Consider the following 17,437-nt stretch of genomic DNA (forward strand, 5'->3'; position numbering starts at 1 on the left):
TCAGCCATCCCCAGTGAACTCGGTTACTCTGCGCTGGACTGCCATGGGTCAGTCTTTGCACTGCTGGTGCCACCGCAGCGTGGAAACAGGTCTTCACCCACATCTACAGGGGGATCTGTGGACTGGGGAGAAGAGGAACGCAGGGGCACACACTTAGGCAGCGGTAAGGCTCATAAACCTGGAGAGCCTGAGAGCATCTGCGCTCTTCCTCTAGTAGTTAAAACCGTGGCTTAGGCTCCTGCCCTCCAGTGACGGTTGAGCAGTTCCCTCCACCCCAGCAGACGTCCCATTGTTGAAGAATATTCCAAGCCCATGGACTGAGGGCCCCAATCTCGTCATTGCAACGTCACACACCATCAGAAGTGTCATTATGTTCACACGGTCCCCTCTGGATTTGGAAGTCCAGAGAATACCCCTTAGTCTAGGCCAAACAGCCCAGGCCAGGGTCCCCAGAGCAGTACATCCTCAAGAAATACAGAATCTAAAAAACAAAGTACAAATTTTATTTTGTTTCTTTACAAAGGCACAATGGCCTCTTGGTATTTTGTTCCCTACCCCCACTTTCTTAACAAAATATAATAGCTTCTCCTTGGACACAAAGACCTCAAAATTGTGTAAAAAAAAAAAGAAAAAGAAAAAAGAAAAATTTAAAAAATTACAGAAACCAAAACCAAAATAAAACCAACAACGAACAAAACAAAAAGAGAGACAAAGACATTTTTGGGGTCAATGATGGAAACCCTAGAGGGAAGGCGGGAGCAGAGAACGGTCAGTTCTGGTGCTGAGGGGGGGAGGGGGGAGAATGGCAGCAGCAACCCCCAACCGAGAAACAACGCAGAGCCCCAGGTCCCCAGAAAGCCCCAACCCAGCCTGACCCCCAACCCATGTAAGTGCTTAAGAGAAAAAAGAAAACCAAACAGGAGGGAAGGGGGCTAAGACTGACAGTCTCGGGCTGGCCCTGGGGAGGGGGAAAACACCTTGGGGTTTTGTTTGATTTTCCCTGTTCTTAAAAACACGTTTAAATGGAAGGAAAACAAACAAACAAACAGAAAAAGCTTTTTGGCGGAGAGAGACCCGGCACCTCAGTGTCAGCTTCCCCGGCCCCAGGGCCGAGGCCCAGCCCTAGAGTCCCATGCTCCCACGCGTGCTATGCCACCCCAACCCTGGGACCTGGGCTTGGGTGGCTTCGATCAAAGGTCGACTTACAGTATTGAAAAAGAGGTCATAAAAGAGACCCAAATGACATCATAATTTTGTAAAAATTCCTCACTCATTCACCCATGTTTCTCCCTGTTGTTACCCCGGCCCCCTCTAACCCCAGAAGGGAGAGGAGGGCTGGGGGTGGTCAGGGAAGCTCCCCGTCCCCCAAAGGCTCCTCCCGGCTCTGGTCCATGGCGTCGCTGTCTGAGGCCTCAGAGTCGGAGGCGGTATCGGAGGTGTGAGCCTCTGCGCAGCTGCGGACGGACTTCACGATCACCGCTCGTCTCTGTTCCTCCTCCAGCTCCTGCTTGTCCTGGGTGCCCTCAATGTGCTGGATTGCCTGGACAGAAAGGGACAGTCCATTAGGTGACTCAGGAGGAGACTGGGCCAGCCAGTCAGAGTGGGGGCCCTTCGCCACTGCATTCTGTCCCCAAGACACCCCCCCCCAGAACTGTTCAAACTCAGTAAAGGTCTTTGCTGTTCGCGGTATTATTCAGTCCACTGGGCATATATACAGAAAGTTCTGGGAGCTGATAGTCTTTTTTTTCCTTGTTTCTGTTTTCTGGGTTGTTTTACTATTCACCAACTGATATTTTTTTTTTAATGTTGCTCACAGCACTGATAGGAGCCCAAGGACTACTACCCATATAAAGGCAAAAGGGGCTGGGGAGAAAATTCAGTCTGCAGAGTGAGGGCCTGGGTTCAGTCCCCAGACTCCAAAGTCAGGCATGTGGCAGGAACCGGTACCAAGCCAGACGGCCCTAACCGTGGCAAACAAACTCCAGCCACAGTCTCCTGTCTCTTGTTCCTGGGCTCCCCACCCCCACTTTCTTAACAAAATATAGTGGCTGCTCCTCGGACACAAATATCTCAAAATTACAAAATAAATAAATAAACCAAACCCAAAACAACCCCCCAAAAAGAGAGAGAGACAAAGACATTTGGAGGTCATTAATGTGAACCCTCATAATGAGAACATTGGGATCATATATATAAAATGTGAGACGTGCCGTACATATTTAAATACATCAACTGTATTTAGCAATATAAACAGAATAACTTGGCTTACAAAAAATGCATTGTCTTTTCTAGGAAGAAAGAAAATAAACATATATATGATTCTAATGTTCTCATATATGTGTGTGTATCATATATAGGCAGATATTCGCTCAAAAACGTAGACATCTTTCCTGTATTATGTATAGATAATTGTGTATGTATATACACACACAAACACACGCATGCAAGCACATGCATACAGATATATATACAAATCTTTTCTCAAAAATAAATAAATAAAACACTGGACATCTTTCCCCAGCGTCCAGTCCTCGCCCCTCATCAAGGAAACTTCTGTGCAACAGATAGAGACTGTTATAAAAACCACAATCGCCAGGCGTGGTGGCGCATGCCTTTAATTGGTGGCTGAGGCAGGCAGATCTCTTGTGAGTTTGAGGCCAGTCTGGTCTACAGAGTTCCAGGACAGCCAGGGCTACACAGAGAAACCCTGTCTCGAAAAAAAGAAAACCACAATCAATGTAAAGGCAGAGCTGTGGAGCCCGTCCCAAAGGACACAGCTCCACTAAAGCTCCCAAGCCAGGCTTGGGGATCATTGAAGAGGAGACGGGAAGACTGTTAGAGTCAGGATCAGGGAGCTTGCTAGGAAGTCTCACCAACGTGACCGCATAACCATGCGGTAAACAAAGACTACACCGACAAACACGCCAAAGTGGACAAGTAAGAACCCATGAGGCCTCACTCCTACACAAAGATTCACAGGCAACTAGGGAATCCTGAGAGCAGGAGAAACAGTCTTTCCAGGAAAGAACACCCCACTTGATTATCCAATACCAAATAGTCAGCCCGAAAACACATATACAAGTACCATTCTAGAGGCTGAGAAAGGTGTAATGTGTATGAAGGAAAATAATCATCCACATATATGTATTTCACAACAATTAATGAGAAAAAAGGCCATGAATTTGAAAGAAAGCAAGGGGAGTGTAAGAGTTTGGGGAGAAAAGGAAAGATAAAAGTGACGCAATTATAATCTCAAAATTAAAGAAGCAGGCAGTGGTGGCACGTGCCTTTAATCCCAGCACTCAGGACGTAGAGGCAGGTGGATCTGAGTTTGATGCCAGCCTGCATAAAGGTAAGAGAGAGAGTTCTAGACTGGCTCAGAGTTTCATCAGGAAGCTCTGAGAACAGATGCTTCTTCGAGCCACAAGAAGCACATGTGCCAACAAGCCTATAAACCTGAGTCTATAAGCCTTCTAACCCAAGTTCAATATGGTGGGGAGAGCCTGTTCCTCCTGTCCTCTGACCACTACACAGGTTCCATGGCATACATACACACATGATAAATAAATTTTAATTTTTTTAAAAAAGGAGCCTCAAGCTGGGCAGTGGTGGCACACACTTTTAATTCCGGCACTCGGGAGGCAGAGGCAGTAGATCCGTGAGTTCAAGGTCAGCCTGGTCTATAAGAGCTAGTTCCAGGATAGCTAGGGCAGAGAAACCGTGGGGTGGGGGTGGGGGTGGAGGAGCTTGTCCCCAGCAGTCAACTCCCATGAGCCACCCTCCCCTGAGCCCAAATACCTGCACAATGGTGTCCAGATTTTGCCGGGATGTAGAAACAGAATTGATGACTGAGGAGGGACCCATGGTGACAACATTGATGTGGTGGGAGGGTGGGGCTGGTGCAGGCACGATCACTGTGGGGTGATGGGTCGGGGCTGGAGGCAGAAGCTGCAAGACAGAATTCCTCAGTCTCTCTCTCCTGCCCACCAGCCTTCCTTACACATAGGGTATCTACGAGTGTGGATTTTACATGTCCCCCACAAAGTCCAGGAGGTACAGGCTTGGTCTCTGGCGTGGCAGTAACAGAAGACAGAAACCTGAGGGGTTGAGCCTAAGCTAGCGTGTGGTGTAATCACAGGAGTCAGGAAGCCGAGCAGGACAATGACAAGTTCAAGCCAATCTGGGATATAGTGAGTTCAAGGCCACATGGGAAACGTAGCAAGGCCCTCTCTTAGGAAAACAAAATAATAATAATGGAGCCTAGGGCTGGGTGATGATGGAGCGCGCCTTCAATCCCAGCACTCAGGAGGCAGAGAGAGGTGGAATTCAAAGCTAGCCTGGACTACAAAGTGAGTTCCAGGACTGCCAGGGCTGCCACACAGAGAAACCCTGTCTCAGAAAATAATGATAATAATGGAGCCAAGTAGAACTGGGCAGGAACATTCTGCTTCTTTCTCTTTTTCTCTCTTCAATTTCCTAGCCATGAGGTGAGAGGTTTGGCTCCTGCCATGATACAGCACCTCACCCCTGCTCCAATCAATCACAGTCTGAAGCCTTCAACACTTGAGCCAAAGTACCCTTTTTCTCTTTATAAATTGATTATTTCAGGAGCTTGTTACACTAATAGAGAGATGACAAGCAGGGGGGAGCTGCCAAGTCACAACCCCACCACACCTGGTGGCCCAGCGAGCAGCTTCGGTGCACCCTGGACCCTCTGGTCGCTCCACTTCCCTGTGTCAAGAAGCACTTCGGAATTTAGCAACTGTTCAAGGGTTTACATCCTGGCTGGGCATGGTGGGTGAGCTCTTAATCCCAGAACTCGGGAGGTAGAAGCAGACAGATCTCTGTGAGTCCAAGGGTAGCATGGTCTACATAGTGAGACCCTCTCTCAAAACAAACAAAAGGAGTATAGAGTCTGGTGCTGAGATGTAGCTCAGTGGTAGGATGCTTGCCTGACATGCACAAGGCCCTGAAGCCTATCACCACCATAAAAAAGAGCATAGTTCCTGGGTTGAGACAGAAAGGGTTCAAATTCCTGCTCCTGGGCAGGTTATCTGAACTTTCTCTGCCTCATTTTTCACAGCAATAAAACACTATTACAGTCCAAGCCTCAAAGGACCAGTGTGAGGATTCTGTTCTGTTCTAATGCACTCATGTCTCCCGCTAACCTGAGTCCGCAGATGCTGCTGTTCCCGCTCCAGCTTCTCCTGATGCAGCAGCCGCACCTGCTCCTGCTGCTGCTGCAGCTGCACCTGCTGTGCGATCACCTTGAGTTTTTCCGGGTACATGTGGGCCTCAAGGGAGCGCACCTGTAAGTGAATCGGCATAGCACTCAGAGGTGGGGCAAGACCACACCTGCCCAACCTGCTGCAAAGGCCACTTCTCACTAAAACTCCAATCCTGGGCACAGGGCGATCCTAAACCTAAAACCCTGGCAGAGAGCGCCCCCTTCAGGGCAGACCAAAGGCTCTTCCTACTTCACCTCTAAACTTCTGTCTCGACTGTTTCCCACCTTCTCCTTTCTTGTTTGATGGCCCGTTTGCTTTTGGAAGCCACAGAGCACAACCTGGGGAACCAGGTCAAACCCCTCCTGGAGCCTCAGCTCCTGTACAGTCTTTCTCAGCTGCAGTTTTTTGAGTGTGCATGCTGGGAGTCGGGACCAGAACTTACATACTAAGCACTCCACAACTGAGCCAAACAGCCCAGCCCTCCATTGCATTTACACCTTGCCAGGCTGTGATGGCGCACACCTTTAATCCCAGCAATCCAGAGGCAGAGGCAGGCATAAGATCTCTGTGAGTTCGAGGCCAGCCTGGTCTACAAGAGCTAGTTCCAGGACAGGCTCCAAAGCTACAGAGAAACCCTGTCTCGAAAATCAAAAAGAAGAAGAACAAGAACCCTTGCTGGGTGGTTGCACACTCCTTTAATCCCAACACTTGGGAGGCAGAGGCAGGCAGAGCTCTGTGAGTTTGAAGCCAGCCTGGTTTACAGAGTGAGTTCTAGGACAGCCTGTCTTGAAAAGGGGATGGAGAAATGCTCAGAAGTTAAGAACACTAGCTTCTCTTCCAGAGGTCCTGAGTTCAATTCCAGATCTGATGCCCTCTTCTGGTGTGCGTGAAGACAGAGCAGTCATATACATTAAATAAATAAGTATGTAAGTAAATAAATAAATAAATAAATACTAAAAAAGAAAGTCGTTGGCTAATGCTTTTCACTCCTATGCAGATGGAGACTGGAGAACAGAGCCTATTCCTAGGCCAAGTATAGAGTAAGCACTCTGGTAAAGAAATACTTGGAGGGAGGAACTGAACAGAATCCATCCTCTATGCCTGGGTATCACACTGGCCAGCAGAGGGCGCTGCCTCACCTGCTCTTCCAGCATCATCCGCACAGATCGCTCCTTGTCTAACTGTTGCCGAAGCTCAATCATTTCCCTCCTAAGGTCCTCAGCCTTCTCGTCCTCCCAGATGTCAGGGGAGCCAATGCCCTCGTCCTTGTCTTCTGCCCGTCGCCGCTTGGGGGATGAGCCACTCAGCTCCTGGGGACCCCAAGAGGTTGGTGAGTGAGTTAGTTGACACACCCATAACACATCCAGAGGTCCTGGAGCTCTCCAAAGCCACCCGAGACAGGTGGACTCAATACTGGAGAATCCATTCTGCAAATCCACCAAGTAGCCAAATGCCGGGAACAGAAGGATGGACTTGCTCTCCAGAACAGTCGCCTGCTTGCTCCAGAGCCTGCTCCTCTGTCCTTCACAGATGAAGAAACAGGCCCAGGCAAGGAGTAGGCGGGTTCTGTGGGCAAGATAAGAAGGATAGCCACCCATGCGTCCCGAGTTAGTGGTTTGGTTAGGATATGCACACACAGAAGAGAAAGGCAGGGTTTGCTGGGTGGGTTCTCCGTCCGGTACCTGGATGAAGCGCTTGAGCTGCGTGTTCTGTTGCAGAAGTCTCGTCTTCTCCTGCTCGAGAGAGAAGATGTATTCTGCCGTCTGCTGGAGAATGGCTGCCTGAGAGCAGGAGGGAAAGAATCACACGGCTGGTCCCCTCCCTGGGAGAGCGCGGCACCTCCTCCAAGAGAATCACACAGCTGGTCCCCTCCCCGCGAAAGCGCGGCACCTCCTCCAAGAGGCCCTCCCTGCCCCTGCCCACCTTGCTGAGTTTCTCGCCATCTGTGTGGGGAATGAGGGTCTTGAGGGACTGGAAGCCCGCGTTGATGCTCTGCATGCGCCTCCGCTCGTTGCTGTTGGCAATCTCCCGCCGGATCCGCCTTTCCTGGTCCCGCTGGGTCTCAGGAGTCAGAGGAATGTTGGCAAGGCTGCCAGGGAGAACAGGAGTAGATTCAGGATTGATGTCCTCTAAAGTTTACCCCCAGAGGGCCCTGGATATAACCTGCGTCACTTCTCTATGACAAACAGTGCCCGAGGGACTCTGGCAGGTCACCTCCACGATGATGTAGGGTTGTGCGTGCCCTGGGGTACCCAGGACTGAATCAGCTGTCCGTGGAAACGGGTGGTATGCTTAGAACCCATCCCTTCCCTGCTTTCTTTCCTCGAATTCTCTCCTCTAGAAGAGATTCTTAGCAATACCTGGGTTCCTAACATCTACCTAGTCGGGCCAGGAAGGCCCAGAAACCTGCAGGCTAATCCCTATGATTCTAATGCAAGAGGACCCCAGCCAGCAATCAGACACCCGCTCTCGGGACAGTTCAAAGCTCCTTGCAGTGTATCTGGACCACCTCCTTCAGAGCTCAGACTTTGCTACCGCAGTCTGAGAAGACTGCCTAATGGCACAGCTGCCTCCAGCCACCACCTCAGCCACTCTGAGCTGAGAATGTATGAAGGTCAAGACAGGCAGCACTCACTCCAGACTCCCTTGGGACGGGTCTGCTTTAACCTGACCCACTCCAAGGCACAGGGACTCTGCACAGAGAAGGGAGGCTCCCAGCATGCTGTGGAGGATGTCACTGCATGCTACAGAAGGCAGCCAGCAGTGGAGGGCCCAACGCCGCTGCTCCCGAGGGGTGGGCCTGTGTGTGGCCTAGAGGAGGTATACCCCCCTCCTCCTCAGCCCTCCCCTGCAACTCCCCCTCCCGCCCCTGGCCTGATGGCTTCCAGATGCTGTGCTCTCAGCAGAGGCCTTCAGCCCCACCCAAAGCCACAGTCCTGGCCTCTTCCTGAGGGGGCCCTCCCAGGGTGACCTGTTCCAGGCTAGAGCCAAGGGAGCATGTACCCCTGGGTCTGGGAAAAAAGGGCCTCCAACACCTCTCACCTCATTGATGTGGAGTCTGAGGCCAACGGGGTGCCAGATCTAACTCTCTTGCAGTGAGCTGGCTCCTGCCTCTATCCCCAGGGAAAATGGGCTGCTGTGCAGCCCGGCAGGGGACACATCTGCAGCAGCTGGAAACAGCTGAAGCCTGTCCAGCCCCACCCAGCCTACCCCATCTGTCCTGCCTCAGCTCCCTAAAGGACCCTAGCAGTATCCCTGCCCCTTCCAGGGCCTCAGCATCCTCTCCCAACAGAAAGGATGGACAGCTGGGAATGAGTTCCCTGTTGGCTACTGCAGGCGACTTGGAGGCAAAGCAGCTCCCTTCCCACTCCATCAAGCCAGGTCCCATCTGCCCAGGACCCCAGAGCACCCAGAATACATGGCCCCTTTTCCCTAGGTACATGTCCCCATAGGACCTAAAGGGGCCCAGGTCTCCCACAGATGAGACTTCCCTACTTAAAGCTTAGGGTGGGGAGAAACAGTGTTAGGGTGGAATAGCTGGAGGTCCAGCTTCCCTGCTTCTGGCCAGAATGCCTCCCTTCTCCTAGCCCCAAAAAGGGAGCAATGGGGCATCTGGAAGGAGACAAAGACTCCAAGCAGGACAAAGCCAGCAATGCTCCTCAGTCCTTGGGGTCTGGCCCTGACCACACCTCCTCTGGAGCCAGGGGGCCAGTGAGATGAAACACCACAGGACTTTGAAGGCAAGACTTTGAAGGATATGACGGCCCACGCATGAATGTCAGCACTTAGGACGCAGTGCTGAAAGAGTGTGTGTGTGGGGGGGGGGGGTTTGAGGCCAGCCTGGGCTACACAGGAAGACGCCTGTCTCAAAAAACAATGAAAGAGATGAGGCGTTTGGCACCATGGCAATATGCCAGTAATACCAGCACTAGGAAGGCAAGGGCAAAATTAAGTTCAAGTTTATCCTCACCTACATCGCAAGTTCAAAATCAGCCTGGGCTACATGAGACCCCGACTCAAATTTTAAAAGTGGTTGGTAGGAGGGAGGATGAAGAGATGGCTAAGCAGCTAAGAGTTCTTGCTGCTCTTCTACAGGACCTCAGTTCGGGTCCCAGAACCCACACCAGGTGGCTCCAAACTGCCTGCCCGTAACTGCAACTGTAGGGCATCGATACCCTGGCCTCTGTGGGCATCCTACACATAAACACTATAAATACATACGCATACACACATGAGAAGTCACAGAAACAAGTCACCCAGGGATTAGAATTCCCCACCCCACCCTAAGATTGATGCGGGAGTCTCCCCCTCAGCTCGCCCAGTCTCTGGGCCCCTGCTAGTGATGCCTCAAAGGCTAAAACTGATCTAAGACTGGGTCTCCAAACAGCGCTTATAACCAGCCTCAGGCTACCCAGAGGGCTAGCCTGTCTTAAGGGCCTCAGAATACCGGAGTGCAATTTTAAAAATAAATAAACGGGGTTAAGTCTGTGGTTCAGTTGATAAAGTGATTGCTTAACATGCTCAAAGTCCTAAATTCAATCCCCAGAACTCCATTAAAAAACAAAACAACAAAGCATAGTGTCACACATCTGTAATCCTAGAGCTGGGTATAGGCAGGAGGGTCCTGAGTTTGAGGACAATCTATGCTGTAGAATAAAACACTGTTGTCTCAGCCGGGAGGTGGTGGTGCACACCTTTAATCCCAGCACTTGGGAGGCAGAGGCAGGCGGATCTTTGTGAGTTTGAGGCCAGTCTGGTCTATAAGAGCTAGTTCCAGGACAGGCTCCAAAGACACAGAAAAACCAAAAGAAAAAAGAAAAAAAAAAAGACACTATTGTTTCAAAGAACCAGTGAGTAGACTTAAGGGCACTTGATTCCCAGGTAGAGGAAGGGACCAGCTCCAATAAAATGTGGCATTGGGACCCGAGAGCAAGGTGGAACAGGTTCTATACCATCCCCTAGACCAGCTGGCGAGCTTCCCCAGGAAAGGAGGGTCAGGCACCATGGAGAGTTAAGTGGTGACTCCTTTGTTGCTGCTCGTGTTTGTGACAAGGTTTCACTCTTACAGCACAGACTGGCCTCACAGCAATCCTCCTGCCTCAGCCTTCCGAGTGCTGGGATCACAGGTGCTATTATTGAGACCTCTTTCTCCCTGGCTTTCACTGCAGCGGTGAACCACAGACATGGTCCTGTGCTGTGTACAGTAGGGCAGAGCTGGCTCCAACTGGTGTGCCCTCTGTTAAGAGCCCACGCACAATCACAACCTGCACAACTAAGTGTGTGTGACTGACCCACAGGTGCAGAGACTCACTCTAGGTCATACTGGGTGGGCTGGCAGACAGGGTACAGCTGCAAGCAGTCCCCTGCAGTTTCCATCAACTTGGCTACCCCGGACACGCACTGACTGGGAATCTCACAGCCCTGGCCCAGAAAGAGTCCATCACAGAACTCCCATGAGGAAGAGATCTTGGCTACCAGACAGTGAGCAGGTCCCTAGCCCAACTCTCCTTGCTCAGGAACCAACTGCCGATTAACATGGTCACCCCCAGACTCAGCTCTGAGAAAGAAACTGTCCCTGCAAAGCTGCAATTCTTCTGGGGATTGGGACTGTCTCAATGACTCGTCTAAACAACAGCCAGGAAGCTCCAGCTGGGAGTTAGCAGGTGACTGCTGAGCAGGGTGGGGGTGGGGGCGAGTGGGTGTTCTAAGTGGTGGAATATCAGTAAGCTAGCCAGGAGTTCTAGTGTGTAGAGTGCGAGCTGACCGTGATTCTTTAAAGAAAAAAAAACTTATTACTTTTTATTTTATTTGCACTAATGTTTTGCCTGCATGCATGTCTGTGTGAAGATGCCAGATCCCCTGGAACTGGAGTTACAGTTGTGAGCTGCCATGTGGGTGCTGGGGATTGAACCTGGGTCCTCTGGAAGAGCAGTCAGTGCTCTTAACCGCTGAGCCACCTCTCCAGCTCCCTGACGGTGAATTCTGATTGGTGGAATGCAGATCAGCTATCCTGATCGCTAACCAACCCAATCGTCACTTCCAGGTGATACTGCACTAGAAAAAGGAGATTTTCTTGCACATGCCTGGAAGTTCCTTACAGCTCTTTCTTGGTTTTACAAAAGCAAATTCACAGTGAGTAATGACATGGAAAAGTCCTACCCCCTCCCAAAACTTCAGCGTTCCCTCTGTAAGCAGCGAAGACTGCTGAGACCACGGGCTTGGGGTGACTCTGGCCTGTGATGGCAGAGATCGCTGCTCATCAGGGATTGCTTGGCTTCAGGAATAAGAAACTGGGCCAATGGCCACGAAACGGAATTAGGCCACCCAGCCTTGGGTTCTAAGAGCAGGGTCACTGTCCCTAGTGAAGAACAGCAGTACCCTAACCAGATGCTCTGGAGCAGGAGACAGGTGGTGGTTCACATCTGGATCCCTGATCCTCCTTGCCCAGCCTAAGGCCAAGTATCCCATCACCCTCTAACTGGCCCCCACCAACTTTTTCACATGGCCTGAACCCATTTAGCATCCCTGAAACACACAGCATCTGCGATCAAAAGGTGGGAAAGGCCATGTGGAATTTCTCCCATACCCGGGAGAAGACAGAGATGACCTCCCACCAACGGTACCCAACACATTCATGTTTTCTCCATCACAGGCCCACTACCTCCACAGCCCTGACAGCCCCTGACCAACCTGCCACCCTCTCCTTGACCCAAGTGATTCCTGTCACAGGCACCTCTTCTCTAGCCTGCCCAAGGTACAGATGCCAACACCAGCTGACAGTTGCTAGCTGTGGAACCCTAGCCACTGAAATCTCCCCATCTCAGGTCTCCCCACGTTCATGAAGTGGCAATACTGCCTTATGCAGGATCATGGTGAAGTTGAATAGAATTCAAAGGAGAGATGGGCAGTATAACAAGAGGAAGAAAGAATGGCCTGTTTCCCTGGAGGTTTTCAGTACCCAGGTACCCAGCCTCTCGGGGAGCTGACAAAACCCTTCAGTATCCTGAATCAGTGAGCTGCCATGGACAGGGGTCAGGGATTACTGCTATATCCTTAGCCCCAGCATCAAGCTGGTGCTTCATAAATACATGATCAGAGACGAAACAAACATGCCAAAGTTATTTTCTTTTGTTTTTAGAAAGCGGTTTTTTTGTGTGTGTGTGTGTAGCCCTGGCTGTCCTGAAACTCACTCTGTAGATCAGGCTGGCCTCGATCTCAAGAGATCCACCTGCCTCTTCCTCCCCAGTGCTGGGATTAAAGGTGTGCACCACCACCACCCGGCTTTTATTTTTAAGAAAGCAATTTATTTTTTTCACAATTTTTTAATGTGCATTGGTGTTTTCTTATTCTTGCATGTATGTCTGTGTGAGGGTGTCAGATCTCCTGGAACTGGAGTTACATACAGCCAGTTGTGAGTTGCCATGTGGTTGCTGTAAATTGAACCTGCGTCTTTGGAAAAGCAGCCAGTGCTTAACCACTAATCCATTTCTCCAGCCCTTGCCAAAGTTTTTAATGACACCACTTTTCTTTTTTCTTTTAAAACAGGATCTCTATGTAGCCCTGGCTGTCCTGAAACTTGCTACATAGACCAGGCTGGCTTCAAACTCAAGAGATATATCTACCTGCAGGACTCCGGGATTAAACTCAGGTCATTAGGTTTGTCCATAGGGACCTTTACCGACGAAGCCAGCTTGTCAACCCTTAAAGGAGCCTTTAAAGAGTTTATAAGAGACACAGAGGAACACAGCTTGAAACGCCAGTACTTGGTGGGTAGAGGAGGGAGGATCAGGAGTTCAAGGTCATTTTAGCAACAATCAAGTTGGAGACCAACCTGGACTAAATGAGAACCTACTGTTTACTAAAGGGGGTGGGGGCGCTAAGGAGATGGCTCGGCCTTGTAAGCATCAGAACCTGAATTCTGACTCCCCGCATCCACATAAAGGCTGGGAACAGTGCACACCTAGGAGCTGGGGGGTGCGTTGGAGACAAGCGGATCCCTGGAGCCCCTTAACAGCCAGCCAGGGGCACCAATTGATAAGCTCCAGATTTGGTTCAAGACCTCTTCTAAAATACAAGGACAAGATGTTGGCTGTGGTAGTTTACATCACTAAGTCAAGCTAAGAAGGAAGCAGGAGGATCCCAAGTTTGAGGCCAGCCTGGGATACACAGCTGGGCTGGAGAAATGGCTAAGAGTAGTTGAGAGAACATTCCAGATGACCCAGGTTTAATTGCCAGTGCCCACACTGCAGCTCACACTGTCTGTAACCACAATTCCAGGGGATCTGATGCCCTCTTCTGGCTTCTGAGGGCAGGGCACACATGCGCTGCACAGATATGCAGGCAGGCAAAACACCCATACACATTTTAAAATATTGGAATTTAAAAAATTAAATAAAGAGTATAAGTAAACAAATAAGGTGGGGAATGTTAGGTCTCCAACTCAGGACGAATGGCTGAGGTGCCTATTTAATACATCGAAGGGGACGCTGGCCACCAGGTTCTCCCAGCATCTCTCCACCTGTTACAGAGTCGTCCTGGTTGGTATACCCCGCCCCCTACCCTAACCGCTCCAGTCCAATCCCTGGGCTAGGCTCCCCGCCTCCCACCCCCCAACCTCTAATCCCTATATAACATCAACCATTTTTGGCTACTGCCTCTTTGCTTCTCAGTCTCCAGGTTCCCAGGTGCTCTCTTTGCTCCCTCTCTCTCCTTCCCATGGCCTGGTTCAGTCTGGATCTTCCAGATGCCTCTGGCTGTGCTCTCCCTCAAATCTACAGAAACCCTTCGCCTCAGCCGGGTACGCGGAGCAGTCATATCCTCCTTTTTTTCTCATTCATCTGGTGCTGAAGAGGGACAACTGAGGAAGTCACTCAACTTTGACCTGTGGCCTCCACAGGCACACAGACATTTACACGGACAGAAACCACCTTGCACCTGCCTCTCAGAGTCTGAATTTCACCTTCTAGGCACTTCCTACATCCAGTTCTCACAAAACCATTAGGCAGCAGGTCCAAAACTTCAAGCCAAACTTGAAATGTGCTACGGCCCAGGAGGCTTAGGAGCCAGACAGGGAGGGGTGGAGCAAAGTCCAATAACCTGAGATAAACCGGAGTCAATCAATCCACCTTAAGGTCCTGCCCAGCCCACACTCCATCCTGGACAAGCCTCCCATCTGTGGCTCCAGCTGAAAATGAACACACACACAGAGGCTGGAGCTCCAGTGAACAGCCAACAACTGTTTCGGTGTAGGACAGGCAGAGAACCTGTGTACCTGTAGGCAGGTTGTGGTACTTCAATCACTAAACCTGACAACACTCGATGCTCCTAGGGAGATCTACTGCCTTCCTCCAACACAGGGCTGGAGAATGGGCAGAGTGAAACCTTCTCAAGCCTACGCAGCATCAGAACCAGAACCTAAAGCCGGATCAAGTTTCACTCCCCACTCCCTAGTCCAGCTCAGAGAAGCCAGCGCCACACAGCAAACTCGGGGTTCAAGTCTGCCTGTACCATTTGCTCTAACTGGTCCCTTCTTAGCTTATGTATCCATTTTTACAAAGAAACCAAAAAATAAATCAACTCACAGCAAGACCATTCAATGAGAAAATCCTAGCAAGAGAGTCCCCAGAATATTCACAGAGTCCAAGAGTTTGCTTGTTGCTGTTTTGTACCGCTGCTGGGTCCTCCAGGTGGGCCCTTGTCTTAGTGCCAACTGAGGGTGGGGAAGGGGACGCAGAAGAGGGCTGCCAGCTGCTCGATCCATCAACAGACCATCTATCCCCCGGGTATTGGCTCTCAACTTGAGAGTAAAGTGGGATACCTGCCCGGATTTTATACCTAGGCAGCAACCTGCCCCACAGGCTTTGCAGTTTACCAGCCCGTGCCACTCAGCGGGCTCCTCCTCCTTCAATCCCAGCCTTGCCTGACTGGGGTGTCTGAGCACGTGGCCCCAGCCCTGGGGAGCCATTACACTCCTACAGCAGCGCGGCAGGCAGGAAAGGGAGCGTAGGTTTCAAACTTAAGCGCGCTGGAGAAACCTCTCCTGGCGTGCACCACCACCATTCCCGCCCCGACCCAGCCGGCTTGAAAGGCTCAATGAACAGACGCCAGGGCCGGCAATAGATGTTCCAGGCATGACCATTTAACAAGAGTCCAGGGTGATTCGGCCACTGGTTGGCCGCGATTTGGTAGAGGATAGATCTGGGGCAACCTAAGTAGGGTCAAGCTCACTAAACGGTGTCTTGGGAGAGCGTGCAGACCTCCGACCACCCACCCGGTCAGGACACTCAACGCTTTGCATTTATGATTAAGGAACAGACATGGGACCGCAAAGTTTGCAGAGGAGACCCTCATGCAACAGGGTCTTGAACCCTAGAAGCAGCCTCAGGTACTCTTTTCCCAAAAGAACTCCCCCACCTGGCCTGCCTAGCCCACCCAGTTGGCTACGGTCGAGCTTTGTGCAAGTAAAGCGTGGCCCCGAAGCGCCTACAAGTCCCACAATGCAGCACCGACCCGGCATGGAGAACTACAGCTCCCGCGAGGCCACGCGCGCAGAGGTCCGCCTACTCCAAGAGGGCTGCAGAGTCACGTCCAGGCCTCGCTAGTAAACAGCGCCCGGGCGCGGGCGGGCGGCGGGCAAGCAAGCTAGTGACTGCCAACGTGTGGGGGACCGCGGCTTCCCTAATGGCAGCGCGGCCACTAATGGTTCACGTACGGCCCGCAGCCCCGGGCGAGTACGCCCCCAGCCCTGCAGCAGCCCTGTTCTCTGCAAACGCTCACACCACCCGGCTCCCCGCCCCCCACCCAGCCTGGAGCCGCGGCATGGCTGCATTGTAGCTGTCCTCAGGCACGCCCCGGACCCCCCGAAAACGTCCTTAGAAAAGGGTTCCCAGAAAGCGCGAGGAAGCAAGAAAAGGAAGGAAGCCAAAGCGGGCGGGGGGGAGGAGGAAGCGCGGGTGAAAGCCACCAGCAGCAAGCATGGCCGGGACTGCTGCAGCACCACGTGGGTCTGTTTGCAATTTACAAACGTCGCGACTCGCCCGCCTGCAGCGGACAAAAGTGGCCAGGGCCTTTCGGGGTCCCCATGTTCCGAGGGAAGAGGGTCCCCAGGCAGCGCGAGCCGGGCACATGAGACTGCAGCAGACCCGGTGGCTAAGAAAGGCGAAAGGCGAGCGAGGTCGGAGGCGCGGGCCATGCGTGCGCACACGCGCACCGGCCCGGGCGGGCTGGCCGGGGGCTGCAATGGGAAGAAGGGGTTGGGGGGGAGGAGCAGTACACACCTACAGAGCCCTCCTATCACTTCTTTCTCTGTTTTCCTGAAATGTTGCAAAGAGGGCACCTTCTGAGTGGGCACCATGAAATACTCCATAGCGATAGGCCCCCCTCCTCTGCACGAGCCAGGTCTCGCGGTCAGCCGGAGAATGCAAGATGGAAATCCGAATCAAAGGGCAGCGCCGGACGGAGGTGCAGAATCGGCCGGTCCCAGATGCTGGCGGCGGCAGCAGCGGCGAGGGGAGGGAGGCGGGCGGGAGGGGCGGGAGGGAGGTCTCTCCAGCCTGCCTCCCCGGGCGTGTGTATGTGTGTGTGTTTGCAGCTGATCAGATGTCTGTTTCAAGGCGGGAAACAGCTGGTGAAAACTCAGCACTCCCCCGGCCTCCTTCCGCGGAGTAAGGAATTGCATGTAAACAAAGGACTATTTGCAGCGCCCCCCCACGGGCGGCTGGATGCTGGGGCGAGAAGGGCGCAGACTCCTTGCGACCGACTGCAACCTGGGTCTGCAGACCTAACCCCGGGATCAGGGGTTCCTGGTCGCCAGCTAGCTGTGAGGGACACGGTGTGAATGGAGTGAGCAGCGGCCCGGCTACATGCGCCACTATGGGTGATGAGGTCCATCAGCTGACAGGTTGGCAAGCGTACCTAAAAAAAAAAAAAATGGCCAGCCACCGCGCGGGATCCCAGACTGTGCAGCCCAGCGTCCAGTGAGGACTGCCCAGCTCAGGGTCTATGTGCACCGCTGCCCCGGGGGACGTGCGCTGGGCGGGGCTGCAGCGGCAAAAGGAAAGCTCCCTCGGGTGCGTGCTCCGGGATTTTGCTTTTTCATGATTGCCACTGCACGGAGCGGAGCCGCTCTGGCGCGCTCCCTTTCGAGCCGACCCGGGCCCCCTGGAAACTTGCGTCATAGCCACCGCTTCCCACATGTAACTTGGGGCTGA

General features: G+C 52.2%; 1 protein-coding gene across 5 annotated transcripts; it reads right to left on the reverse strand.

Moving 5' to 3' along the window:
• Positions 1-482: 482 nt before the first annotated feature.
• Tfap4 (transcription factor AP-4) lies at positions 483-17,118 on the reverse strand. Of its 5 annotated transcripts, none has more exons than XM_075941844.1 (7): positions 16,505-17,118; positions 7,152-7,317; positions 6,911-7,009; positions 6,368-6,538; positions 5,169-5,309; positions 3,799-3,948; positions 483-1,540 (listed from the first exon to the last, which is right to left on the reverse strand). In XM_075941844.1, the coding sequence occupies exons 1-7, from the start codon at positions 16,591-16,593 to the stop codon at positions 1,346-1,348; spliced, it is 1,011 nt and encodes a 336-aa protein (XP_075797959.1). In that variant the 5' UTR covers positions 16,594-17,118; the 3' UTR covers positions 483-1,345. The 5 variants fall into 5 exon arrangements, with proteins under 5 accessions (XP_075797959.1, XP_075797961.1, XP_075797958.1 ...); XM_075941846.1 differs by having other exon boundaries at positions 6,911-6,961; positions 16,505-16,911; XM_075941843.1 differs by having other exon boundaries at positions 6,368-6,794; positions 16,505-16,911.
• Between the last annotated feature and the right edge of the window lie 319 nt (positions 17,119-17,437).

Source organism: Microtus pennsylvanicus, chromosome 11 (genome assembly GCF_037038515.1).
Source record: "Microtus pennsylvanicus isolate mMicPen1 chromosome 11, mMicPen1.hap1, whole genome shotgun sequence".
NCBI classification, from domain to species: domain Eukaryota; kingdom Metazoa; phylum Chordata; class Mammalia; order Rodentia; family Cricetidae; genus Microtus; species Microtus pennsylvanicus.